Source organism: Colletotrichum paranaense, assembly GCF_030867605.1.
Source record: "Colletotrichum paranaense strain IMI 384185 chromosome Unknown Scaffold_1.1, whole genome shotgun sequence".
Lineage (NCBI taxonomy): Eukaryota > Fungi > Ascomycota > Sordariomycetes > Glomerellales > Glomerellaceae > Colletotrichum > Colletotrichum paranaense.
Window position 1 is genome coordinate 1,337,449 of NW_026848959.1, and position 26,940 is coordinate 1,364,388.

General features: G+C 53.3%; 9 protein-coding genes across 9 annotated transcripts; 3 read left to right on the top strand and 6 right to left on the bottom strand.

Annotated features, from left to right (window-relative positions):
• Nucleotides 1-130: 130 nt before the first annotated feature.
• On the bottom strand, nucleotides 131-1,818 carry CPAR01_00465 (fluconazole resistance protein; the record flags this gene model as incomplete). The annotated part of the gene is made up of 3 exons (XM_060484757.1): nucleotides 131-1,021; nucleotides 1,086-1,542; nucleotides 1,622-1,818. The coding sequence occupies 3 exons, from the start codon at nucleotides 1,816-1,818 to the stop codon at nucleotides 131-133; spliced, it is 1,545 nt and encodes a 514-aa protein (XP_060355614.1).
• Nucleotides 1,819-2,353: 535 nt separating this feature from the next.
• Nucleotides 2,354-5,981, top strand: CPAR01_00466 (cation transporter; the record flags this gene model as incomplete). The annotated part of the gene is made up of 5 exons (XM_060484758.1): nucleotides 2,354-2,506; nucleotides 2,606-2,888; nucleotides 2,968-3,676; nucleotides 3,770-5,088; nucleotides 5,161-5,981. 5 exons carry the CDS (start codon nucleotides 2,354-2,356, stop codon nucleotides 5,979-5,981), a joined length of 3,285 nt encoding a protein of 1,094 aa, XP_060355615.1.
• Nucleotides 5,982-6,395: 414 nt separating this feature from the next.
• CPAR01_00467 (sodium/hydrogen exchanger family protein) lies at nucleotides 6,396-7,961 on the bottom strand (the record flags this gene model as incomplete). Its single annotated transcript, XM_060484759.1, has 3 exons — nucleotides 6,396-6,485; nucleotides 6,561-7,726; nucleotides 7,847-7,961. The coding sequence occupies 3 exons, from the start codon at nucleotides 7,959-7,961 to the stop codon at nucleotides 6,396-6,398; spliced, it is 1,371 nt and encodes a 456-aa protein (XP_060355616.1).
• A 2,239-nt stretch (nucleotides 7,962-10,200) lies between these two features.
• Nucleotides 10,201-12,279, top strand: CPAR01_00468 (uncharacterized protein; the record flags this gene model as incomplete). The annotated part of the gene is made up of 6 exons (XM_060484760.1): nucleotides 10,201-10,472; nucleotides 10,554-10,765; nucleotides 10,838-11,556; nucleotides 11,613-11,695; nucleotides 11,765-11,843; nucleotides 11,917-12,279. 6 exons carry the CDS (start codon nucleotides 10,201-10,203, stop codon nucleotides 12,277-12,279), a joined length of 1,728 nt encoding a protein of 575 aa, XP_060355617.1.
• Nucleotides 12,280-12,438: 159 nt separating this feature from the next.
• Nucleotides 12,439-13,398, bottom strand: CPAR01_00469 (uncharacterized protein; the record flags this gene model as incomplete). Its single annotated transcript, XM_060484761.1, has 1 exon — nucleotides 12,439-13,398. One exon carries the CDS (start codon nucleotides 13,396-13,398, stop codon nucleotides 12,439-12,441), a length of 960 nt encoding a protein of 319 aa, XP_060355618.1.
• Nucleotides 13,399-13,764: 366 nt separating this feature from the next.
• CPAR01_00470 (catalase) lies at nucleotides 13,765-15,611 on the bottom strand (the record flags this gene model as incomplete). Its single annotated transcript, XM_060484762.1, has 2 exons — nucleotides 13,765-14,928; nucleotides 14,985-15,611. 2 exons carry the CDS (start codon nucleotides 15,609-15,611, stop codon nucleotides 13,765-13,767), a joined length of 1,791 nt encoding a protein of 596 aa, XP_060355619.1.
• A 1,416-nt stretch (nucleotides 15,612-17,027) lies between these two features.
• On the bottom strand, nucleotides 17,028-21,333 carry CPAR01_00471 (major facilitator superfamily transporter; the record flags this gene model as incomplete). The annotated part of the gene is made up of 9 exons (XM_060484763.1): nucleotides 17,028-17,135; nucleotides 17,195-17,406; nucleotides 17,486-17,903; nucleotides 17,974-18,242; nucleotides 18,293-18,402; nucleotides 18,503-18,853; nucleotides 18,953-19,248; nucleotides 19,783-20,234; nucleotides 20,283-21,333. The coding sequence occupies 9 exons, from the start codon at nucleotides 21,331-21,333 to the stop codon at nucleotides 17,028-17,030; spliced, it is 3,267 nt and encodes a 1,088-aa protein (XP_060355620.1).
• An 892-nt stretch (nucleotides 21,334-22,225) lies between these two features.
• CPAR01_00472 (uncharacterized protein) lies at nucleotides 22,226-24,206 on the top strand (the record flags this gene model as incomplete). Its single annotated transcript, XM_060484764.1, has 4 exons — nucleotides 22,226-22,502; nucleotides 22,564-23,049; nucleotides 23,112-23,304; nucleotides 23,360-24,206. 4 exons carry the CDS (start codon nucleotides 22,226-22,228, stop codon nucleotides 24,204-24,206), a joined length of 1,803 nt encoding a protein of 600 aa, XP_060355621.1.
• A 107-nt stretch (nucleotides 24,207-24,313) lies between these two features.
• On the bottom strand, nucleotides 24,314-26,134 carry CPAR01_00473 (tripeptidyl-peptidase sed4; the record flags this gene model as incomplete). Its single annotated transcript, XM_060484765.1, has 2 exons — nucleotides 24,314-25,485; nucleotides 25,549-26,134. 2 exons carry the CDS (start codon nucleotides 26,132-26,134, stop codon nucleotides 24,314-24,316), a joined length of 1,758 nt encoding a protein of 585 aa, XP_060355622.1.
• Between the last annotated feature and the right edge of the window lie 806 nt (nucleotides 26,135-26,940).

Below are 26,940 nucleotides of genomic sequence, written 5' to 3' on the forward strand. Positions count from 1 at the left end.
TTTGAAACCCGTTCCTCAGAACTCAAGGACCTTTGACGAGATGTCCATACTCTCTAGCTAATTGCTCCATGACTCATTACCCCCTTTCCGTCGTTCGACTCAAAAGCTTCCGTATGCGCGTTCTTCCCACCTAGAACTCGGTCTTGAAGAGTTTCATTTGCCTGATGACCTGACCGTATCTGTAGAATACTAAAGGGATTGGAATCATGACGAAAGCAATGAAGCCGAGGAGTGAGTTTCCCCATCCGAGCCCAAGGCTCTGATACAACCGGTCACCAGCCAGGGGCAAGAATGCGCCCAACAATGACCTGGTGACTGTGCTGGCTGCCATGGCTGATGCAGCGTATGTCGTAAATGCGTCAACCAGATAAGTCGAGATCGACATCTTCAAGATACACACGTCAGTACCGATGACACAGTTGCATAGGTAGGTGCGGACTCTTACCAGGACTATAACAATCCCGCATCCTAGGATGGCTGTTCCTATGATAGGTAGCATCCATTGAAGCTGTTTATCTGCAGTCCAACCATACCAAAACAGTCCTATGGGGACTAGGATAGCACCCATAAGCATGGGCGGCAGTCGATATTCCGGCTGAAACTGCCCGCCATTTGTGAGTGACAACTTCAGCACAAGCCTGTCTGACACTAGACCAGAAAATAGAAGTCCGATCACTGAGCCTACACCGATGCCGATGTACGCCAACCCCGCTGACCCTTGAGAGAATCCGTACTGCTGCTTGAAAACCTGGGGGAAGGTTGTGAAAAGCAGGTAGAGGTAGCCGTAGAGGATGGCCATATAAACTGAAAGGCAGAAGACAATGGGCGAGAGAAACATCATCTTCGCCGGTCGAAGAATGGAGAACATGAAGAGGTCTTTTGGCTTACGGTGGGTTGCTAGAACAGATTCGAGGTGTGGGTTTCTGGTCTGCAGGCGAAGTCGTCGTGCCTTTCGTTCCAGAAGGGTCAGGGCGTATGATTCGGGCATGCAGAATGCTGTGCCGAGGGCAGCTACTCCAGCCTTCAAAGTCATGTTAGCTGCGATTAAAGAACACAAAGCGGCTATGCCCAAAGTATCAACTCACAGCAACGGACACCACTCGAAAAGACCATCGCCAGCCTATCGTTTCTGATAAATAGCCTCCTGCAATGGGCCCAATGGTTGGGCCCACCATCGGCCCAAGAGTCCAGACCATCATGGCAAGTCCTCTCTTTTCTCTCGGAACTGTGTCTGCCAGCGACGCAGCCCCAAGAGTCAACGGGGTAGATCCGCCTATGCCAGCAAAGATGCGAAACGCAATCATGCTACCCGAGTTGGGTGCCACGGAGCATGCAACGTTGAAAATGAGAAATAGGAGACTACCAGCGTTGTATAGAACATAACGACCGTACATCTCTGAAAGCGGTGCGATGAATAGCGGGCCACAGCAGTAGCCGATCAGAAATCCTGATATCATGAACGCCCCAACGTATGTGTCTGTGACATTGAAATCTGACTTGATGGAAGCAATTCCCGGTGCCGCGATCGATGATGCTAGGGGGCTGCAATAACAATTTGTATCAGTATTGATGCAGTCTTGTTGTGTGATTCTGCTTTCTTAGGTTGAAAAATGAGCCATACCTGAGTGTTGAGATGTACCCAAGCGTCGTGATGAATAGAGCCTTCTTGCACTTTGACCAGTTCATCGGATTTTCTGGATCGTCTGGTTCATCCCAGTCAACCAAGTAAGAATTCACCATTGCAGTATCGCTGTCGTCTATGGCGTCACTGTGAACCATGATGGTGCCCTGTCCGGGCGGAATCATCTGTTCGCCCATAGTTGCTTTCTTAGACTCATGTGTATCAGACTCACGAACGAATGGGGGAACCTATCCGATTTTCGGAAGAATCGAGATACGACCTGATCTCCCTAGCTGACTTAACATAACGTTACGAATTTGGCTGACGGCGTTCTCGGCTCGTCCTTGAGGCCTGGTTGTGCCGAAGCACATCGTCGGAGTCTCGGACCTTTTAAAGATTTCCGGACTGACGCCGGCTCTGGAGTGAAGAGCTCGGTTGTGGTGATGTCCGTTCGCCGAATCCCACCCGTTAAGCATATTCGCTTCTTTGATTGCGGGGATAATTCAAATGCCGTATTCCCCATACTGGGACTCCAATCGGATGATGGATGTTGGAAACTGATGACTAGTTGTCCGTGCCGTTGCCGCTGTGGATACTAGCGGAACGTTATACCAAGTATAAAATGACTGTCTTGAAAGTCGAGCAGAAGATGCTGGCCATCTTTGATATCAGACACATTATTGTTCATTATCCAAACCTAAATCACCTTATCCCAACTTCAAAGGTGTCACCATGTCGATCAAGCTTGAGAAGGTCCCTCCCCACCGTTTGTCGCAGCTATGCGATCCTACATCTTTGAAACTTAAGAAGCTGCTGAATCGAAATCACAATGAGCACGCCATTCTTCGCGACCCTCGACTAATCCTACACAACCATATGCCGCATGTGAGTATTCCTCGTGCGTGATGCTCGGCCACTATTCACTCATGTCTCGGTACTTAATCATTGGGACGAAGGCTGATACAACCACGTCACATATGACAGGCTCTTGGATCGTCTTATCTTCTAGGCGCGACAGACTCCCAGTTACAGCATATTTTCGACGTCGAATCCCCTCATCTAGTCGAATCTGACGACAAACGAATCACGCATGAAGAGGTCACCACATTCAACTGGAGGAAGTTTCTTGGGCAGAAGCCATACACTGCGGCCTATGCCATATTCTTTGACGGTGAAGTTGCGAAATACGGCGGCGACTGGAAAAAGGTTGTAGAAGACTATGTCTGGGCTGGACCTGAACCGATTATCAACGGATTCTCTGGAGGGCGTAAGTCTTCCGTTCTCTAGGCTGTGTCTCATCACGCCCGGCGATACATCTGGTTTTAACTAACTTTTCATCATCGCAGTCGGTCACCCTTTCATTCATCTTGCATACGCATACGAGTTTGATGACGAAAAGGTCGCCACGGAAGCCTTGAGTATGGGTTGCACGGAGTACGATCCGACTCACGAGGTTCTGGATAACCCTCCACCAGACACGTCAACTTACAAGACCAAAAGCATCAAGGAAGTTCTGGGTCGTATCCGTGCCGACAAGAGATTCGATGGCTACGTCGATTCCCCGGGGTTCGTGAATCTCTTCACACTCCTCGGCAGATTCAGATCTGAAATTTTCGAACACTGGCACGCGTGGGTCGTCGAGGATCCAGACTCACAGCTCGGGGACTGCGCCAAGATGGCAGCGGGGCTGTTCATGGAAACGCGCAATAATGAGGAGGGCATGTTCGATTTCTTCGTGGCCCACATTTTGACTTTTGCACATGCTTTACGCATTCTTCTGCCGCTCTGGTCGCATGAGCAGAAGGTTTCGGTGATGAGACAATACGGCCTCTATACGATGATGGTGTACATCGCACAGCTTCGACCGGGCCTCGACTGGGATGAAGAAGGGTTGCCAAAGGGTGGCGAGACACCTGCGTGGGACACAATTTTCAAGAACTCATTGAACAGCAAGTGGATGACTGACGTGCACTTCCCGAAGGTCGTCAGAGGTATGAAGGTGGTTGAAGAGACTTGGGGGGCTTCAGGCGGACTGTATCAACGAGCAGCCGACGTGTTTGTGAATGAGTTTAACGGATGGGGAGGATATGGGGTCGGTGTCGAGGCTGCCTTTGGGCTTACTGGTGTTGCTTAGCTGCTTTTTCCCAGGCTCTGCGTCCTTTGGTCGGCAGTTGAGCAAGCAAGTCGTAGCAAGTGGTCAAATAACCTCAGCCAACTGACGGCCTGGCAACAAACACTCCTGTTTCTCCTACTGCTCTTGGGCAGTACTATTTGGGTCTCCATCTGGACGGTCTTGGCCCGCAAACATGTATTTGAGAAGCGCTTCGATGAAATAGTCCGAGCAGAGCGCGCGCGTAAACTCAGTCGCCAGGGCAGTACCATATCGCTAGGTTTGCCGCGACTACCTCTCGACTTGCCCAGGCTGCAGATGGCATTCTCCTTTGGTAAATCGCAGTCAGCACCGCCACCTCCAGGCCAGTCTCTCAGAGCTACAAAGACTGCCGAGTCGGAGAAGGGCGAAACTCGGGCAGACGACAAACGAGCGGACGATGCAGGAGCCTCGCCCAAAGACCGCCGCCGGCCTACACTCGAGGATGCACCTGGGGATGTGCCCGGAAGCACCCAGGAGGTGACGGACTCGCAGGCACCGGGCCACATTACCTTTGACGATGCACCGCACCCCAATGTCGCCGACAACCAAGCCACCTCGACGGGAGTCTCTCTTCTTGGCAACCCGAATGGACCGGCGCGTCCACTGAGAAGGCCCTACAATGCTTCAGTAGATCTGACTACTGCCGACGCGGACGCTCGCAACTTCTTGAAACATCGTGCAGCTAGTCGCCAGGGTCAGTTCCATGACCTAAGCAGCGATGAACGCGATCATCTCGGCGGCTGCGAATACCGTGCCCTCAAGGTCCTAGCCATGTTGGTGCCAACCTATTACTTCCTGTGGCAGGTTCTGGCATCCCTTGCCCTTGGAGCCTGGATGAACAACTACATGCCCGATACGGCAAGGGCTAACGGTATCAATCCGTGGTGGCTCAGTATCTTCAACGCCGTTTCTGCCTTCAATAATTCGGGCATGTCGCTCCTGGACGCCAACATGATTCCTTTCCAACAGGCGCCGTACGTTCTCATCACAATGGGTCTCCTGATCCTGGCAGGCAATACCGCGTACCCTCTCTTCCTTCGTCTCATCATCTGGTCCTCTCTCCGCATCCTGAACCTGACCACGCGAGAAGACGCTTTCATCGACCTAAAAGCTACTCTAGCGTTTATTTTGAAATACCCTCGCCGAGTTTACACCAATCTCTTCCCTTCTCGACCCTCTTGGTGGCTTTTATTTATGTTGATTTCACTCAACTCTGTGGACTGGGTGGCCTTTGAGGTTCTCAACATTGGGAATTCTGTCATCGAGAAGATACCCACAGGCTACCGGGTGCTCAATGGTCTCTTTCAAGCACTTGGTAAGTCTTCAAATCGTTCTTCCTTTGGATCATCACCATATCAAAGCAGGAGGAGGCTAACATACCGGCTAGCTGTGCGGTCCGGAGGTTTCTACGTCGTCCCTATCTCAGGCCTCTTCATCAGCTTACAGATACTCTACGTTATAATGATGTACATCTCGGTCTACCCCGTCGTCATCACCATGCGCCATTCCAACATTTACGAGGAGCGATCACTCGGCATATACAGCGACGACATAGACACCGCATCCGAGATCGACCCTGAGGTGGCCGATCCCTTGCTCCCTATAGGCAGTCGACCTCCGACACTGGCACGCACTACTAGCATTGGCGCGGCTTCTGCCCGACCTTCTTTCTTGGCACGTCGACTGAGCCGTTCGGGCCCGGTCATCGAAGCTCGTCGCGCGTTCAAGAGCACCTTCATGAGCTTTCACGGTGTTGGTGTTGTGCCACCGAAAGGACCGGGACTTGGGCAGAGCGCCGCCGAGCAGGGCGAGAGTCGCGTCAGTTTCATCAGCCACCAGATTCGCGGACAGCTTGCCCATGATCTTTGGTGGTTGGTTCTCGCTGTTTTGATCATCACCATCATCGAGACGTCAAAATTCATCCAAGATCCCGTGACGTTTTCGGTCTTTAACATCATATTCGAGGTCGTCTCAGCATACGGTACGGTCGGAATATCAGTCGGCATACAAACTGACGCGTACAGCTTCTGCGGCGCCTGGCACGTCGGAAGCAAGCTCGTTCTGTGCCTGGTGATGTTACGTGGCAGACATCGAGGGCTGCCAGTTGCGCTGGACCACGCGGTGCGACTTCCAGGACGGCAGCTCCATCGGTATGAAGAGGAGGACCATCAGATACGGAGGAGCAGGACAATCGAGCTGGAACGGTAGAATTACATGTAGATTGCCTCAAGGTACGGTTATTAGACATGTTGAAAAGAACCATTCCATTGCTAATAGCTCAAAGATTGATGCTGTCTACACGTAAAAGTGCTCTGAATGGGATCTATAATGTTAACGCTAGATGAAGATGCAGTTTAAAATGATAGACTGATCAGGAACACGAGAACTCGCTCCAAGTAATGCAACCAACGAAGAACATACGATGCGATGATTCAAACATAGACCAAATGCGCCAACTACTCTAATGCACTAGGTGAGATGCGATGTGATGCGATGCGATGATAGGGAACAAGAGACGTGAACACCGAATAAATAGAAAAAGCAAAGTGGCAGAGATTGAGAGGAAAGATATTGTAGCGTCATCTCGAAGTTGCCACGGTGATTTGAAGTTGGCCTATTCTATCATGCGGGCAAAGAAACGCTATGAGGGAAGAATCGGTCGTACGTCGATTTTCCGAGCTTGGCGATGGGCACGCTTATACCGTGAATCACCTACACAACGTCAGTATATTGACTCCAGAAAAGATATTCAGCTGTCGAGAACTCTCGAAAAGTAGTGTCACTCACGATGCTGCAGATGATCAAGAACCAGATGGTGACAAGCATGGTTTCGCCCAGCTGCTTCGCGTCCGCTCGCTGGCCGTCGTCATCCGTCAGAGTCTCCAGGAACTCGAGACCGACGTAGAGATAGAATATGGCAGAAACACCAATGGGGCCAAAGTACCCAACAAAAAGCGCCTGTCGTGGACCCCGGATCTGGCGGATATAGCGGTGTAAGCCGAGTATGACGGGAAGACGTCTCAGCAGCAGAACAAGAATACCCAGTGCGACCAGACGACCGGGACTAATCAGCTCAGAGTTCCAGAAGCTCTCCCACGGACACACAGCTCCCAGCCACATGAAAATGGCCATGTTGAGCATCATGTCGACGGCGGGCTGCACGGGATCCTCGACCGTCTCCAGACGGAACCAGTCGTTCCAGGTGAAGACGTTGCCCGCGATGAAGCACGCTAGTACATCGTCGCTGCCGACCATACCGCACGTGCCGAGGATGAAGATGGCCATGCCGATGGGGAAGAGGAGAAAGCATTCCCGCTCCACGTACTTGCGTCGCTCGGCCCAGTGGAGCAATCTCTGCGCGAGCAGGCCGACGACCCAGCCATAGAAGACGCTCATGAGCACGACGTAGACGCACGTCTGGCCGAAGAAGAGGCTCAGCGCGGCACCGAAACCGCCCTCGCTCGAGGCTGGGTTACCGTCGCTCTCGGTGTACTTGATGAGGTAGAGCGCGAGGAAGAGAAAGGGGTAACCAAGGCCATCATTCGCTCCCGACTCGGCAACGATGATCTGCTGCAGGTCCTCGGGGACGTTCTCCTCGGCAAACCGGCCCTTGACAATCGTGGTGGAGAGAACCGGGTCGGTCGGGGTGATGCAGGCCGCGATGGCGAGAGCGTGGACGAGGGGCAGGTCCGGGACGAGGAGCCAGACGACGGCACTGGTGCAGGTCCACATGCCGATCATGCCGGGGCCGAGGAGGAGGCAGAGGGACTTCCACTCTGTGCGAAGGTAGCGGCTCGGCAGCTGGACGCCGGCGAGGACGAGCTGGACGCCGAGGACCAGGCGGCTGAAGTCGAGGGTCACGGAGGCGACGGCATCTTCGGATACGGCGTATTCGCCGGGCTTGAGGAGCTTGGCGACGTGGGTGAAGGTTACGCCTCCGAGGAGGGAGACGACTTTTAGCAGTAGGGTTGGTTAGCCAGTGCGATTTGCCTTGTTACAGCTGTGCCTAAACAGAGGCAGAAGAAGCAGAAGAAGAAAGAACCACAGGTAAGGGGAAGCTATGGTTCACTTACAGGCTTCAGAGAGATACAGGTTCTCTTTGATGAGATACGAAAAGGTGCCGAATAAGACGAGCCATCCGCCGAGCACGCTAATCACCACGTTGAAATTCGTGATTGAAAGGTCCATGATGCCGCTCAATGTGCTGCAAGCAAGCAGCCCCGATTGAATGCCTCGCCTTTGGGTCTCGACGCCTTGGGATGAAGAAGGGGTTGAGTATGCTTCGGCTGCGACATGAAAGGGAAATGCCTCACGTTACGGTACCTGGCGGGATGCCGCTGCGATTACCAACTCGAGCTCGACGACGGAAATGCGCCCTGAACCAACTATACCAACACTCACAAAAGTAAGAAGGAGAGCCTATGACAAGGGCAAATTGACTTGGATGTATGAAGAATCAAATTTGGAAACGCAGACCTGCTTGAAAAGACATTCACGGCTATCGGATCGGATATCCATACTCGTTCATCACGTTAGATCGGGCAGCCGTTGTTTTCTCCCGCGAGCGCCCGCAAGACAGGACGAAGGAGGCCACCGATGGAAGCCCGCTCATCTATTTCGTTACTAGTCCCGATCTTTTGCTCTCATTTTACCACCTTACCTGTCACCGACTCACCCATCAGGTAGGATGAGGCATTTCAAGGCCACGGAGGCTTAGCCTTTAGCCCATGTCGGTAGCGCCCGCTAAAGCCAAGTCATCCTGACCCCCTTCTCGCAAACATGTGCCCCCCTGCCACTGGCCATCAGGCCTGTTCGTGGTCCCCTACATTTTCAAGGGCTCATGCAGGGTTCTCTCGACTTTCAGAGCTACCGCGAAGAGCGCCTAACCGTCTTTTCTGACAATCCCATCTCGAATCTGCTTGAGACGGCCGCGGCTATTTGAGACTGCGGGGCAGAGTCATGCGCTCCTTGTGCCGCCAGTATCTTGTTTTCCTGGATCTATCGATGCCTTTGGGACCTTGTTCTCGTACACTCAAGCGCTGTAAGCCAGTGCCGTCATTGCCGTTGAAGAACTCCAGCAGCGAACTACCCCAGCCTCTCTATCCGCATTCCCCGCTGTAAGGTTCAATCCGAACCCCTGGCGAACGTCTTAAGCAGTAGACGGATACCTTGGTTCAGCAAGGCATAGTATCATGTCTCGAAATTCCGAGAGCTCATCGACTCACAACGGAACTGGTAGAACAAATGATGTTCTGTAGGCTTGTAGTGTTGAACACTGCCGACATAGCGCTCACCCACGAGTGAGCTCAGTAAGCTCATCTGAGAAGCCTTTAACCAGTCGCAACGAGGAAATCAACAATTCACTGCGCGAGAAGCAATTTTGCCTCGCAACCTCATCGGATAATCCAAGTTATAAACATTAATCATGGAGGGCCGACCGCCTCTGAACGCCAACCAACGCTGTGCAGGACTTTAGACTGTCGCATTCTTATTTCATACAGCTCTCATCGCGCTTCATTTATGTATGTGTCCCGATTTGGCCTTGTTGCGTCTTGCCCTCTAGGCGGACCTAGCCGTGTTAGTCGCGATGATGACCCAAAGGCAGTGAGATGAGATATTGGTCGTGTCTCCCATAGTATGTATGCATGAGGAGGGGTCGACTTCTCATTCAGTTTCATTGAACCATATGTTCCATTGTGGCAAACAACGACCACATGATAACAGTTCGTAGCACGATCTCGTCAAACTTCGCCGATTGGAAGAATTTCTTCAAACGTCGTTGCTTTCGAAACCGAGCCTACATGACAGCCGTCTAACATGTCTACTCACTTTAGTATGTAGTTTCAGTCGGCTTGCATTCATTGAACATTACCAATACTCAGAAGTGAAGTTTCTCTCTCGAAAACAGCCTTCAACATCTTGGCAGAGCAGATGCAGGTGCTGCTGAAACCCAGATCTTACACCCTGTGACCCTTCATATTGCAGTATGAAGAAGACAATATCAAGGACGACTCATTTTCCAGAGACCATGACTAACAATATTGCAGGCCGACTATCGGAAGATGTTTGATAAGTACGCCGAAGATGAGATGCATCGGCGGCGAAACGCCTCTCACATACCACTCCACCACAGATCTTGATGAGACGAGGTCTGACGCCCACTGGCAGCGGCTCGAATTTGACGCCAAAGCGCACTGGCAGGATTGCGGGGACTTACAACGGCCCGAAGATCAACAGCACGATTGATTTCACACTCGAAAGATGTCGTTGGAAAATGTGAGCTTTGGTATAAGATTTGGGCGGAGACCCTGGAAAGACGCGCTCTTCGCGCGAGCCTTTCATCTTTTCTCATTGGTTTATTGTTAAATCATATCACGAATCTCATTTTAATTCAAGCGCTATCAGATAGCTACTAAAGCCATCAATCATGGGTTCGATGGGAGAATATTCTGTGCCACAGGAGGCGGAGGCGGTGTTCCAACACGGCATTCTGAACAATCCCTTGATGAAGGACCTTCCCGGTGACCTCAAATCTCTCAGTCAACATGTCAAGTTTGAGGGTTCAAGCAAGCCAAGCGTTCCGATCAATTGGCGATTTGCCGAAAGCATCTCGGCTTTGAAAGCATTGGAGGCAACCATGCTCAACCGGCTAATTCTCAAGAAGTACAACAAGGAGCCAACGGATGTCACCATTAACACGTAAGCCATTTCATTTTAGTGATCTAAGTCTGCCTTGATCCCGTAGAAGGCCCTTGCAGAGGGAACTCACACAGTCTCTAGTGACCATGCAAGCTTGTTCTACTTTTCGCCTCTCATTGCCCAGCTCATCGGTAAGGATGGCAAGTTTACGCCCATGGCGCTTATGAACTTTGTGCCCGAGGCCATGAAGATGTTCCCAGAAACGGATAAGCACAGGACCGCCGCCAGCTTGCATCGAGCTTTGGTGACAAACATTCATAAGACAAAGGATGGACGGTATTATCAGCTTCACGGTGAGATACTCCTTCGCTGAACGAACTCAACCATAGGTCCTTTGGGCTCTCGCATCTGACGGAATTTTGTAGGCGGCATAAACCCCGACCCCATCCTCAAAGCTCTGGGCTTGCCTGAAAATGGCCCAGCGGATGACACTTACGAATCGGTCTTCGAGAGAACCCAAAATGTCATCGCCGAGATGGACTCCAAAGACCTGGACGCTTTACTCAACGACAAAGCGCAACAGTCTGGCACAATCGCTTGGTCGTCTGACGAATACTTTGCAAGCGAGCACGGCAAAGCAAACAGCAACGTCGGACTCTACGAGATCGCAAAAGTCCAAGGCTCCACACAGCCCGCATCTTGGTGGTCCGAAAACTCGAGCCTACCCTCGTCGGCCAAGAGACCCCTCGCCGGCCTCAAAATCGTGGATCTGACCCGAATTATCGCTGCCCCGGTCATATCGCGCGATCTGGCGGAGATGGGCGCGAGCGTCATGCGCGTCACCTCAGATAAGATCACGGACATGTCTTCTCTGCACCAGGATCTCAACTGGGGCAAGTGGAATTGCCACTTGGATCTCACCAAGGACGAAGACAAGGAGAAGATGAGGGCGTTGATCAGGGATGCTGATGTCGTTGTTGATGGGTACCGCCCTGGCGCCATGGAGAAGCACGGTTTTGGTCGCAAGGAGATTTTGGAGCTGGTGAAGGATCGCCAGCGAGGAATCATTCACGTCCGTGAGGATTGTTACGGATGGCATGGACCCTGGCAGGGACGTGGTGGATGGCAGCAAATTAGTGACGCCGTGAGTGACATACTGCACAGGATCACTTTTGGAGACTCTACTGACAAGTAATCAAGTGCTGTGGTGTCTCGTTAGAGTATGGAAAGGCAATGGGTCTCGATGAGGCGGTTACTCCGGTGTTCCCGAACTCAGACTACTGGTATGTTAAGCACAGAAGAACTAATCCACTGATCTGGGATTATTAGAAATATACTAAAATGCGAGATAGTGCTGGAGTCTGCGGAAGCACTGCTGTTCTTGATGCTCTCATGAAGCGCGCCGAAGACGGAGGAAGCTATGGCGTCGACGTAAGTCTCGATCTGCCGATGAAAATAATTCAACTTCAAGATGCTTTCCAGCTAACCCCATGTACACAAACAGGTCGCCCTCAACTACTATTCCCAATGGCTCGTCCGTTCATGCGGGACATATCCTGAACCTATCTGGAGAGAAGTCTGGGAGCGTCATGGATCACCCGTATTCCGGCACTTCCACACAATGGCCCACAATGTCCCGGTCATGTCCAAGCTGCTTCAGGAGTACGACGCGCAGGTTCTCTTCAACCCTCAATTCTTTGAGATGCGAGTGTCAAAAGCGGTTGATGGAACTTTCTGGGTTGTCAAGCCTGTTCTGCAGTATGGCAACAACGCGGTTGAAATGAGGTACAATGTAGGCACGAGAGGTAATGGTGTTGACCAGCCTGTCTGGCCCGAGGATTTGTCTACGGAAGTGGTTGGAAAGTAAGTTTCTGATAGAACTGACCTATGCATTGGGCATTATGAATACAGCAACTATCGAACCAACAGAACCAACGTTTCTTGCTACAGGTATTAAATAATTGTAGGCACCTTGAAACATGTTCAACAACCTTCTAAGTATCTTCATAACCAAAATCGTTAGCTCTCAGTTTGATGCCTCTCGTAATCTAGCTTGGTTCACAGCTTCGGCAAGCTCTGCGGGCTTCACTCCAGCCGGATCTCGTAATTGTGTAAATGAATCCCCATCCTTTGGCCCAAGAACTCCGGCATCCTTCACAAAGCCACGGTGTGAATCAAAGAAGAAGATAGTCGCATGTAAAGCATCTGGTGCAACTTCTGAGACGTGGAACTCGGCGGCCGGAACTGTGTACGTTGACCCCCTAGCATGAGTCTCTGAATGAATCTTTCCAGCTCGGAAGAGCTTCCCCGTGTTCTGCACAGTAGAAGATGCCTGATGTGTCTTGTACGCAGTATCCGCCCCCTTGCCGTCGTTCCACACAAGTGCATACCCTGCGTGAGTGGCTTCTTCTGGCTCCTCGACAGGATCAACTTGATAGGAGTGATCCACGCCCTGCCCTGCCAAGATCCAGCTCTGCGCAAACGGCTGGTGAGAGTGTAAGTGAAAATCGGGGCTCCCGCGCTTGCCGTCCGGCATCCAGACGTGCAGGCGAATGAGCTCGTCGATGCTGCCGTCCTTGACCAAGCTGCACAATGGGACTGATAGAAAGCCTTGTGCGCTGCGAGAAGCGGTGAACCGTGTTCGGGAAGAAGATGTTGATGTGAGGGCGTCGCGGATGATGGTCCAGCATTGGCTGATGTCGTCTGCTGTTGCGGGCTGGTTTTGGCGTGCTGTTTCGCGGAGGAATGACACTGCTACTGCGACGAGTGCAATATGGACGGCTGCCCCGGCCATTCTTGTGACATTTTGCTGGATGATGACTTGCCAGTCCTGAAAAGATAGACTGGCCGATTTGGTCTTGGTCTCACCGCCTTCGTTGCGTGGAGACAGCAGCTGTTTGATTGTGTCAATTTCATCAGAAGCAGCCTTAGTAGCCTGTGCGACCCCTGTCAACGATCTGAAGACTGTCTCATATGAAATATCCATTTTGTCTCGTTGATGAATGGCCCTGCTGATGCAACTCTTGGTTCCTACTATTATCTGAATGATGCTGAACGAGGGAAATACAGCGATGCGCGATTGAAGCCATTTAACTCTTATCAGTTGGAAACATCAAGCTCTATATAGGAGTCAATTTGATAGATGAAGTACGGCTATTCGCAAGGCACATTGCATGCTGAATATTGATCCTTTTGACGAATCACAAGCGACCGGTGGTGACACACCGTCAGCACAGCCCCGACGCATCCAGGCAACACCGGGCTGCGAAGTGGAAAATGTGGAATAATGTGCGAAAAGAAAAGTCATGTTCGTATTATATGGATATCTCTAATACTACAATTCGAAAAACCTTCAGTGCCTCGCACCCTCGCCGTTGACAACCTTGTCAACGTTACGATGAGTGCCTCTAATGGGCGCACCGTTGTTCTCCGTCAGACTCTGGCAGGTCGTGACGTCAATGCCATTGGCGTACTTGTTCTTCTTCTCCCTTGCAAAGCCGTTGTGTGTACCGTTGAAAGTCAGGTTAGCAATGCCATCGTATCCCTTGATACCGGTGCTCTTCTCCAGGCGCTCAGCAATCTCAGGATCGACCTCCCTGAAGATGGCAATCTGCTTCTTCAAAGGCTCCGGGTTCTTGCACAGCTCCATCTTGCCCGTGACGTTGTTGATGAAGCGCTCACGTGCGTCTTCGTCCCAGACCTTCTGCCACAGGGCGCGCGGCGCAACAAAGTCCTCTGGTCTGATCTCGGAGAGGAAGGTGATGGCCTGGCCGGTAAAGTGACCATGCGTCTTGTCCAGGTCCACGGTACGGGCCTTGAACTGAACGGGATCGATGGAGCTGAGGTAGTTGGGGCGCGCACCCTGGTTGAAGAATGCCATGGCACCATCACGCTGGAAGTTGGCCATCTTGTGGGCGGTCTTGGGTGCGTTAACGGGAAGTTGCTGGTAGTTTACGCCGATACGGTGACGGTGGGTATCAGGGTAGGAGAACAGACGGGACTGAAGGACCGGGTCGGCGGAGGGCTCGATGCCGGGGGGCATGTGCGAGGGGTTGAAAGCAACCTGCTCGACCTCGGCGAAGTAATTCTGAGGGTTCTCGTTCAAGGTGAACTCGCCCACCTTGCGGAGGGGGTATTTGCCCTGAGGCCACACGTGCGTGAGGTCAAAGACGTTGATCTTGTCGTTCTCCCATGCATCCTCTGCCTCCTTGGGTGTCATGGTCTGAATCTCAACTGACCACTTGGGGTAGTCGCCGTTCTGGATAGCCTCAAAGAGGTCCTTGCCGGAGTAGTCGGCTGACTTGGTGAGAGAGTCCTCTTGGGTGATGAATTTGGTGCCCTGCTGGGACTTCATGTGAATCTGGGCGTAAACCCATGATCCGTCCTTGTTGACGAGCTTCATCGTGTGACCAGCGTAGCCGTGCATGAAACGGTAGCCATCAGGAATGCCACGGTCACCCATCAAGATCATGACTTGGTGAATTGACTCGGGGTTCTCGCTCAAGTAGTTCCAGAACTAAGGAAGCATTTTAGCAGGATTCACATGTGTACGATCATAAGGATTAAACATACCATGAACGAGTCATCCATGTGGTTGAGATGCGTCTGAGGATCACGCTTCTGTGTGTGAATAAACATTGGGAACTTGGCAGGGTCTCGCAGGAAGAAAACGGGCGTGTTGTTCGCCACCATGTCCCAGTTGCCATCCTCTGTTCTGAATTTGACGGAGAATCCTCTGGGGTCGCGAGCAAGATCCGGCGAACCAGACTCGCCGCCAACAGTCGAGAAGCGCACGGTGATAGGGCACTTCTTGCCCTTGGTACCGAAGAGATCGGCCTGCGTAAGCTCGGGGATCGGATTCGTACACTCGAAGAAGCCATGAGCGCCGCTGCCCTTGGCATGCACGACACGCTCCGGAATGCGCTCGCGGTCGAAGTGAGAAAGGAGGTCGATCAAGTGGAAATCCTGCAGCAACAACGGACCGTTCTCACCGCATCGCTGTGTCTCGTAGGGGTGAGGCATCGGGACGCCATTGCTGGTGCTGTAGATAGCCTCCTTGGAAGTCATCTGTCTATCCTTCTCGTATGTGCTAAATTGGCCTGCCACATGGGCTGCGAATGATGTGTCGGTGGAACCCATATTGAATGTCTTTTGCGCAGTTTCAATTGGATGTTTGATGATTCTTTGAACAGTCTCCATGAGATTAAGAAGGCGTTGAGAGAGGTCTTATACCAGAGAGAGATATGGTGAGCTATGCCGCCACCCGCCGGTGCTTGGGCACTTTATGTGGAGGGGCTCGAACCGGCATACACACAGAAAAGTTGCCATCAAAACTCAATGCCATGACGCAGCTCTGTAGGAACAATACCGTCACTCATGTTGGACGAATCACAAACTGCAGATTACTACATCAAAGCAGTCTGAAGACGGGGAGTAGTGTTTGTCACTCCATGTCTGGTTGTAGCGGCATGGGGAACGACGGAACTAGGCCATACCCGCATTAGCACCCGCTCTCTAAGGAGCGGGTCACAGGAATCGATGACGCTTGGTACGGAGCCTCCTTGGCCTCTCGACTTTTCGATTTTTCATCGTTTCGCCTTTTTCGACTCTGGGCTACGGTCCTAATTCGGGGATAACTCCGTGATAACGAAGACCAGGCAGTCGATGGATATCACGTCCAATGCTCCGATATCCTGGCGCTGAAGCCGATTGGCTTTTGGGAATTTTCAAATGGGTATGGGAGTAATTCGAAGGAGCCACGGAACCAGATCAAAAGACAAGATGTGACGAAGACCAGAACTGCGGGGGCCAAAGGGCGCGGTAGACTAAGACGATTTAGACCATCAAGCAAATACCGGCACTTGTTTGAAGCAATCCAAGATGCAGCCGCTACTAAGACTCCGGAGATCTAGCTCCGGAGGAGGCCAGACGCCACTGCCAGATTCCCATCTTTCATTAATGGAAATCCTTCAAATCCGATATTTGGTGGTTAGCTCACAAGTGCCAGGTAGCAGTGTGCTAGGGGAATCCCAGATTCGGGGCCAAAGCACCGATCCGCATGAACCCAATCGATGATGTATGCGAACAGCCCGCTGATGTCATGAAGCAGAAGGCCGAGCCAAGACCGATGACAGGCGCTCCACCCCCGCCGTGACCTTGGCTGGCGAACGCAGAGCTAGGGCACTTTTTTGAAGACTTTGGTGATGAAGCAAAAGGTCTAGAACGTGGTGAAGTCGGCGATGCGGCACGCGATGAACCTGAAGGTACCTTTTGAAGAAAAACCGTTGAATAATCACTTTCAATCCTTTTGTCCGTTTTATGTACACCTGTCCCAGCGATACCTGAGTTCGAAATCCGCAATACCCACGCAATCAGACTCACCAACGATGGTCTTCTACGGCGCATACTTTGAAGTGCACCAACCATTCTAATGCTAAATGACGCCGCATATGAGTTCAAATGAAGAAGACTTTACGGGAGGAAACCCTTTATCATAACTTTTCATCGGCCTTGGCGTGGAGTCGTAGACAAATCGAGCGAATGAGTCTCATTCTCACTCATCCTTCATGACGACCGAGGAGTGATTTATGCGAATTTTCGGCACTCAATCATGTCTCAATTTGATTCACTGATTTCTTCACTCGCCTCATCCTCGACCCGCGTACTGTTAACCGGGGGGTAATGAGCCAGTAGAAGAATGCCCACGGCGACAACGGCGAGAGCCTGTAACGCGATTAGAGAACAAGCATCAGGGATGTAAAGACTCATATGTGAGCACTCACGGCGTTCACAAAGAATGTGAGATTCGGCTTGCCCATCTCAGACAGCGTGGCAAATATGAAGCCGAAGATACCCTGCGTCGTGAGAGTCGCTGCACTCTCAACTAGGGTAATGGCACTCAGGGCGTCTTGTCGCATATGCGGCGGGCACATTTCCGTGATGACGCCCTTTGCTGCAGGGGCCGATCCGGATGCGAATGGTAGCAGGAAAGCGGCTGCGAATGAACGAAATTAGCATCTTGCTCTAGCCTCTGGAGTTTGGGGTAAAGTGGACAGCAAAATTGAGATACTCACCGGCATAGACATGCCAGCCCTCCGTCGCCCAAGCCGCGAGGGACGTGACGATGCCATCCACCACCAAGCTCCACCTCAGGAAGAACAGGTCAAAGGTGCTATCCTCGTCCTCCTCTTCAGGCGGCGCCTTTGTTGGCTCGGAAGCGTTCATCAAGCCGGGTGCCGGGTCCATGTCCTCGGGGTGAGTGGGGATGACGCACCGTTCCTCTTGGGTGAGCGTCTTTTGAAGAGCTCCGGCATCGGATGACGAGGCAAACCATCTGCGTCCGCTGTCGATTATTTCCGGAAAGATGAACATTAAGAAGATGCCGCGGATCCACGAGTTGCCGGACATAAGGATACCGTTCTCCGTTGTGCCAAAGTTGAAGCGGGAGGTGGCGTACATCTGGATGAGGATGGGCGCATAACCCGTGGCGAACTGGGGCACTGTTAGCAATGTGTTCATGGATGAATGCCGCCGATTTCAATGACGGAGGTAGTAGACTAACCACGCCGAAGAAGATGCCCAGGGCCAGGAAGACGAGACCATAGTTTTTCACAATCTTGCCAGATTCAAGACGGTACTTGGACGGCATGAGCACCTTGATAGGAGCCAGGAAACCAGAAGCGCCGGGCGTCGTCTTGCCGTCCGTCTGCTCCGTCTCTTCTGGGGGTGCCGGCCAGAAGATGGCCCCGTAGGTTGTTGCAAAGGCAAAGCAGCCGATGGCAACGATGAAAGGACTGGTGATGCCGAACACATCACCCAAAACACCGCCGACTGATCACTCATTAGCAGGCGAGGGTAGGAAAGGTAGAATGTCGACCTACGCAAGTACCCTATGGCGGTACCGATCATGACTGCACCCTGCAGCCGACCAAACACGCCCGTATGCTTTCTTCTTTCGACAACTTCCGCAATTGCCGTGTTCAAAACCAGCCTTTAGTTACAATTGCATTAGCGCCGCGGTCCCAGCGCATCTTACTTTCCTTGCTGTACCTAGGTAGGTAGGTAGGTAGGTAGGTAGGTAAAGTACTTACATGTATCCCCTCGGCCCACCAAAGATGCCAATAAGCTGCGTGTACTGCATCATGTCGATTCCCTTTTGCGCGCCCTGCGACACGGCGAGGACCTGGCACGAGACGCGGATGCCGAGCAGGCCGGTCTGGCTGATAAGGGCCCAGCGGGTACCCCAGCGCTTGATGAGGTCGCCGCAGATGAAGAGGTTAAGAATGCCGCACACGGAGGTGGTCATGCCGAGGATGGAGACCTGGGTGGCCGTGTTTGCGTCAATCTCACGGCGGTGACACATTTCCGAGGCGGGGCCGTCGTAGGGCACGTGAGACTTGTAAAAGGTTTCGCATGCCATTACACGGAAGACGTAGATAATGCTGTAGACTACATGTCAGTTTCCGTTACTGTGGTACACATCCTCGCAACCATGCCATAGTACAGCATGGGTGAGAGGAGAGGGGTGAACTTGTGCGCACGGAACTTGAGTGAGGCCTAGTGTCAGGGAGACGAGGAAGCCGGCGAACAGGATACGGTTTGCGGGTGACCAGAGGCCGCGACCGACCCGCTTCACGGCCCCGGCGCCGGATTTGATTTTGAGGAGGGGCGTCCGTTCATCTGCATCGGCGGCCATCGGGACGGGTGGTTGGGTGTGTGGATGGGATAAGGTACGGTCACAGAGAGGGTGGAAGAGAGCTCTTAGGTTTCGCAGAATCACGCCTTTCGTCCAATAAAGTATTTGTTTATGAGGCTCAACTCTAAAGATCTGGTAGAACTAGGAAGGTCGGTTTAACGTTTCGCAGGGTCGGAAGGGGGGAGGATAGGACAGGATGGGAGAGGAGAGGGGTTCGAAAGAGAAACAAATGGTGACAAAGCCGGACTGGGCTGAATGGGGGGCATAAAGCGATTAAAGGTCACTGGGTGACTGGGGGGGTATAAGGTGTGGTAAGAAAAAATCGAGTGAGAATTGTATGGGTTTTCCTGCGAGTTCCCCGGATTGCTGGGATGTCTGTTGCTGCTGGACCGTTTTACCGAAAAGACGTGCGGAATCCCCGCTATTTCGTCAGGAAAACGATGGGCCTCCTACTTTTGGGTTCTTCTCAAGAGGAACTTTGGTGGAGCACCACAGAGTCCTGACCGGTCACCGGTGTTGGTTAACGGATTGAGTGGTGCCGGAAGTGTGAGTGAAGGAGGAAGTGTGGGTGTGGCGGAAGAGGATAGCACTCGGTAAAGCCAACAGATAGCCGCCTGAATGACTCTTACAGAATGGTTAGAGTATGCAAAGACCTTTGGTTTCTGTTGGCTGTACATAGTAAGTGTGGTATTTTGGTGTGTGTGAGAACTGCAAAAGAGCCGATGAGATGAGGGGGGGAGGGGCGGCCGCCGATGCAGGAGCCGAGCGCGGCCTTGTGTTGCCGACCCGGAGTGGAGATGGTGGGGTGCCGGATAGCTTCACGGGTGCTGATAGGTCCGAGATAAACTCACCGGAGTCTAGACCCGTTGGACCGGCGCAGGACCGGAGCTTGTCCGGGAATGCGCTGCTTATCGTCGGCCCTGAGCTGCCGAGGGGGCCGGCCGACTCCGGCCTTACATCTACAGTCTCATTGACTTCATAGTATACATCATGAGTCTCTTGAGTCTCTTGAGTGTAGATGGAATTGCTTTTGTTCAAATCAGCAAAAGGCTCGGAGTAGACAGCCATGTGTGGTACAAGATAATCCTCGTGAAATGATGCCCCGTGCTCATGCTCCTCATCATCCTCTGACTCCCTCCTATCTTAAAGCAAAGGATGCTCCAGTACAAGCTTACCAAACTTGCCCTGGTCAGCAACCTTCTTCACCTCCTCCAGCGCATCCTCCGCCGTTCCCTTGAAAACATCCACCACAGGAATCGAGAACTCGGTGCCGTAATTCTCAACAGACCACATCAACGCCTTCCACATCCTGCCCCAATCCTCCAACCGTGGAGGGATCGTGATAAGGGGACCACCGCCCAGCTGTAGTGTGATTTCCGTATTCGCCGATGCCAGCGGCATCTTGATTCTCCCACCCGGCTTCGCCACGACAGACAGAATAATAGCATTCTCATCAACACAAGCCTCCGTCTGTGATGCCGAGGTGACCTCACCCCTTGAACCCGCACAATCGGCCGCGTAGCGAATTGGCCCCGCGCCAGCCTCCTCCGCCGCCTTCTTGATCTGAGAAATCACGTCTGGGGCGTTATAATCGAAGCAGCGCGTCGCCCCCATCTTAGTGAGCATCTTATGCCGCCCGGGCGACGCGGTGACGAAAATGGGGCTCGCACCGCTCTCCCGCGCTAATTGCAGCATGCAAAGTCCAACGCTGGCGGATGCGCCCCAAATAAGTAGCGGACCAGCCTTGAACCCTTGCTTTGCCTTCTCCCCAGGGAGAGGGTATCCAAAGATATTGTACAGCCCGTCGGCGGCTGTGGTCAGCACCACCGTGAGACTCGCAGCGTGCGTCTGGGGCAGGTTATCCGGAACCTTGAAGAGCATGTCTTCCGGACAGCTCAGGTACTCCTGATGCGCGCCGTGTCTCATTGGTTTGCCCATGCCGGTGGGTACGTAGCCGGCCACCAGGTCGTCCGGCTTGAAGGCGGACGACGCATTTTCTCCAGCAGCCCGGACGACTCGGCCGCAAAAGTCGTAGCCGAGGGTCACTGAGCGGACGCCGATGTATGGTGCGTGTTTGACGTCGGCGGGGTTTACGCCAGAGTAGAGAACCTTGACGAGGACCTCGCCATCTACGGGGTCGGGGATGGGAAGATTGCGGATGACGGAGAAGTTGCAGTCTTCGTCGACATAGAGCGCAGGCGCCGTCGATGTTGTTTTGCTGCCCATTGTGAGGTTTCGTCTTCTATTGTCCTAGTGGGGGTTGACTTTGGCTGCCCGCCATAATTATCACACGGCAGACCAGACGCATCTTATGCAGTAACTTGTGGCCATGGACAGAACACTTCAAAACGTGGAATTGACCCATTTGTTTGCCCCCTTTCGCTAGCGTCCACTTCTCCGGGTCGCGACCCTCTCATAAAATCGGGCATCCGGTGGGAGGTGGGCGGCTGAATAAAGATGAACGGAGCTCTCTAGAAGAATCACGGACGAATACGGCCGTCTCGGACAAGTTGCCCGATTTATTCATCGGCCAACGGAGGGTTCCTAACACCCGAGGTCGCCGGGGCCCATCTCTAGACTCTGCCGGGCGGGGGGTGGTAGCGTACAGTTGACGCGCCTCGGGTGATCAGCAGGGCCAAATGGCGGGGAAGAACTCAAACATATGCGGCATGGATATGCCCAGGCCCTCTCCGACGTATCGCATGGCATAGGCAGACTGTAGGGCTACATGTGAACTGGTCCCAGGTTGAGTCCAATAAGTACGAGGCCCTCGGACCTCGCCCAGGCGAATATTACCCCAAGAGGGCGAAAATGGCAACGCCATTGGCTGGTACACAAGTGGGAATCTGCCGTGGAGCCATGCCGGTGAAGGGGGCCGTGTTTCTGAGCGTTCTCGACGACCCGTCATCAGGAATTGGGTCAAATCCGAGGATTTACAGAGTCCCCTGAGAGGTGTAGACAGGCCGGGAAGCTCGGATTTATGATGGTCTCGTATAATAACGATATAACAAACATGCGATGCTGCCGCCATCAAAGAGGCTAATAGTCTTGTTCTAGACAAACATTGTACCTGCATCAACGGGTATTTATCACTGCGAGTTTGTTAGATTAAGCAACAATGGCGCCACTTATCGTCAACAACATTGAAGTCATCCAGACCCCCACTATCCCTCCAGCATGGCCAACTCCCAAAGAGCCTTCCCGCGTGGAGCTCTCAAGCGGAAGTCAAAAGACCCCAGAGCATCGTCCGCTCCCGTGCGACATCATCCTTGAGCGGGACCAGCCGTTGACGCTGCGCGACGGGACCCGCATCCGGGTTGACATCTTTCGGCCGAAGATGGACGAGAAGGTCCCTGCCATCCTGATGTGGTCGCCCTACGGGAAGACTGACACGGGTACGGCCCAAAATGATGCCAATTGTGTTGTTGCGTACCAACTACTAACAGTATTTTCCAGGCACCCTGAATCTCCACGCAGTTCCTTTACGATGTGGCGTTCCCCTGAGCAAACTATCGGGTTACGAGTCGTTCGAGGGGTGGGATCTCCCTAACATGCGCCCTTACTATCAGACTTGGAAGACTGACTTGCCTCCAAGACTAGACCCCGCTGAATGGGTGCCGAAAGGCTATGCCATCATCAACGCAGACGCCAGAGGATGCGGTGACTCTGAAGGCGACATGAGGTCGTGGGGTACCCCAGAGGGCCAAGACGGCCACGACGCCATTGAGGATATCGCCAAGCTGCCCTGGTGCACAGGCAAGGTCGCCATGGCTGGCAACTCATGGCTTGCGCTGTGTCAGTGGTACATAGCCGCCGAGAGGCCGCCTCACTTGGCGTGTATTGCCCCTCTGGAGGGTGCGAGCGATCATATGCGCGAGAGTCTGTGCCGTGGCGGGATTCCTTCGATTGGGTTCGGGTCGATGATTAACAATGTGGTTCGTGGTAAGTTGCACGCCTATCCATCTATAGGCTTTAACTATTCGACTCAACTGACTGTGAATCAGGTCGTGGTCAGCAAGAAAACAGCGTCGAGATGCTGCTTAAGCACGGGCAGGGTCTCAGAGCGTACTGGGATGACAAGAGGGCCCGCATGGACAGGATTGAGGTCCCGGCCTACATCTTGGGCAGCTATTCGACGATGCTTCACACCATTGGGAGCTTCAGAGGTTTCGAAGAGATCCCTCACCAAAACAAATGGTTCGTTCAATGCATGCACCCTGGCCCAGGTCACATTTAGTTGACTTCTTCCTAGGATGGTGACCCATGCTACGCAAGAGTGGTTCGACCTATACAGCCAAGAACGTACCGATGACTTGCAAAAGTTCTTCGACCGCTACATGAAAGGCATCGACAACGGGTGGGAGAAGACTTCGCCGGTGAGGCTGGCCGTGCTTGGCTACAACAAGCCACCCGTGATCGATCTCCCTTTTGACTCTCTTCCTTGGCTATTACCGAGTGCCACGAACACGGGACTCCAGCGTCTTTACTTGGGTGCCGACAAGACGCTGCAGCATTCCAAAAACACCGATACCGCAACCCTTGGCTATGAGGGCACGGAAACCATGGTCTTCACGCACACCTTTCCCAAGTCTACGCAGCTGCTGGGCCCAACCAAGCTCGTGGTCCATGTATCCTGCCCCTCGGCTACAGACTTTGACGTCTACGCTCAGATTCGCAAACGAGATGCAAGCGGCAAAGACCTCGAGCATATTAACATTCCCCTCGAGGCACTCCCCGTGTCTGATCCCAAGGAAATCCCCAGCATCAACCCGCTCAAATACCTAGGACCCAACGGCAAGCTCCGCGCCTCCAAGCGCAAGGTCGCGCCGGAGCTGTCGCCCAACTACTGGCAGACGCTAGCCCACGACGAAGACATTGAGGTCAAGGCGGGCGAGATCGTCAAGATGGAGGTCTGGATATGGCCCACTGCCATACAGTTTGATGCCGGGGAGCAGTTGGCGCTCAAGATCACCGGCTCTGATAGTCTGGTGTTGCCAGAGTTTGAGTTCCTGGCCGAGAAGCCGAAGAATGCTGCTGGTCAGGTTGTCCACTTCGGCGGAGAGTACGAGAATTACTTGGAGGGGCATTGGCATGATTGAAGGGCTAAGATTCATGAAGCCCGGTTGGCTTTGGTTATTGTACACAGCAGTCCATCAGAGTCGTAATTGTGAGATCAAGTGTATCAAGTTTCTACGATTACAAAGCCTCACTCCAACGCCTGAAGGAACTTGGAAAAGTCCAACGTCCCAAGGCCAGTCGCCGGATCCCATCCAGCAGTCGCAGACCACCCGCTCTCAACCTTCGTCCCGTAAGAGCAGCTTCCGCTAGATCCGCTCGTGACATCGTTGATCGCGGAACGCACCTTGTCAGAGTACAGCAGCGGGTTAAGGAATCCCAAAGCAGGCTTTCCCTCCCTCATGCGCTTGTCGTTGGCGAGAGCGATCATCGCAGCGACGACGGGCGTGCTGGCGCTTGTCCCCTTCTGCGTCCACCCAGGCTGCATCAGGAACCGGGACCCGATGGCCGAGATGTCCGGGCTACCGCGGCCGTTCGGTGCGTACCAGCCTGCGTGTGATCCGTTGATGCCGGCAATGTACGCCTTGGCCGCGGACTCCTGCCACGCCGGACGCTCAAAGTACTCACTGAATCCGCCGGAGCTGTACCACGCAGGCTCCGTCGGCGCATAGTTGCCCGTCGCGCCGACACCCGTAACCCAGGGACAGTCGACGGGGAACGTCGGGATAAACTTTGTCGTGTTCTTGCCGTCGTTTGAGATGCAGTCTCCTGAACCGATGCCCGCTGCGCCACCGTCGCCGGTAGCTACCAGAACAGAAACGCCGCGGGCGGCGACTTGCATGAAGAGGTCGCAGACGCGACGGGCGTACGGCTGCGGGATGAGCTGCTCATCGTCGGTGTAGGAGATGGAGATGACGTCTGGGATGGTCTCGCGGGCGAGCAGGGCCTCGAGGAACTCGATCCAGGGCTCGTGGGCGCTGTCCTTGGGATCCTTTTCTTTGCCGTCAGGCCCGATTTCGGGACCGCGGCCGCCGGTGGAGAAGTAGGTTGCGTTCATCGGCTGGATGAAGGGCATGCTGTACTGGATGTCCAGCAAAGCCTCGACGCCGTTGCCTTCGGTGGTGTCGCTGCCGCCGTTGATGGACTCCACCGTGAGGTTGTACTTTGGCGAGAAGGCGGTGGTGTTTCGGCGGGGGCTGTAGGACGCCAGGAAGGCTTGGAGAGTAGGAACATTGGGATATTGCTCTAGGAAGCCGGCGATGCCAAAGTCTGTGGGTGATGGTTCATTTGGCGGGCTGTAGTTGATGTTGTAGAGATCCACGATGCAGTCGGGGGTTGTGTAGTCCCAGCAGCTTCGAGGCACTGTGATGCGTCAGTGATGTGGTGACTTAGAAACCTAGCTATTGGGATCCGCCATGAACTTACTCGTGCTCTGTCGCTTTACTTTGCCAGACTCCCTCGCCTTGATCTGTCGTCTAGGCGGCTTGCTCATGAACTGAGTAACCGGGAAGACAAAGTCGACAACCTCTGAGACCTGGCTCGGAAGAGTGTACTCCTTGGCCCGCAACACAGCCTTCTCGCTCTTGTACTGATACTTGGAGAACTTGCAACCCAACAAGCGATTCGCTTTGACGACGGTGGTGTTTATGCGAACCCAAGGGCCGTCCTGAACAAAGCTCCGAATATCGTGAGCAGAAAGCCAAGTCGCAACGACAGCGTAGGCATCAGCGTTCGGCTCCTGGAACATCTTCAAGAGATCGCGAGATACGTGTGCGCCATACTCGGCATGATTTGGGTCGCTGGTCACCTCGAGACGTGCCTTGAGCTCCGACAAGCCGGGCTGCTTCAACGCGACGGAAAGCTGGATCGTGTTGAGGTCATCGGCCGCAGCGATATGCCGCCAGCCCTGCGGGAGCTGCTTCACGACCTCGTGAACTGCATGGCCGCTAGTAGTCGGTTGACTGAGAGCGAAGCTGCTCAGAAGCAGAGTTGAAACTAACGATAGCCTCATATTCTCTGTCTTGTGGGCGTACAAGCTTGTGGGAGCGTGGCGAGTCTCACTCTCTGCCACGGTCTGCTTGGGCTTGCAGCGTCACTTCATCTAATACCAGCGGCCAGCCTTCAGGGGCCGGGACAAGCTTTTCGGCAACTCTCCCGTATCACTCGACCCGCTGCTTGGCGATGAAGAATATCTTGGGTAGGATTTGACATCATCGTGGACTCTTTCCCCCTCCAGGGGTACCCATGCAATAATGCTTTCTAAAAGGTGAAATCTCCGCCAAAAAGCTCGTATCCAAAAGATCGGACGACTGCCGAATCCCGGTAGAACAAGTCAAAAAGAATACAAACTTCACAACGGGGCCAACCGTCGGCCCTACCGCCCTGGGCTTAACCCAAAATACTAGACGAAGCTTGATGGTGGTTCGGTGCATTGAGCCAATCTCGCTTTGGCTCGACAATAGGAAAGCCGTTGATATCCACCAACTACCGTGCACTACGACCCCATATCAGCACTTTATTCGATGCCTGTCGCAATCTTAATACGAAAAATACTCTTCTCACGGCTCCCACCGGCGTTGGCGGCAGCGACTCTCCATGGGTTGTTTCGGGGCGATCATGGCCAAGCCGGGACTCGAGGCTGCGTGAACCTGCTTTCTCCGGAAAGTCACCCGAATGTTCCTCGGTCTCGCAGGTCATAGGTCATATGAGATTCTTAAAAGTTAGTATCCGAAAATAGCATTAGCATGACCCCGGTCGTGATCTTCCCCGCCATGAACCTTCACGGACCAGGAGCCTGTGGCCATAACACCACGAGAT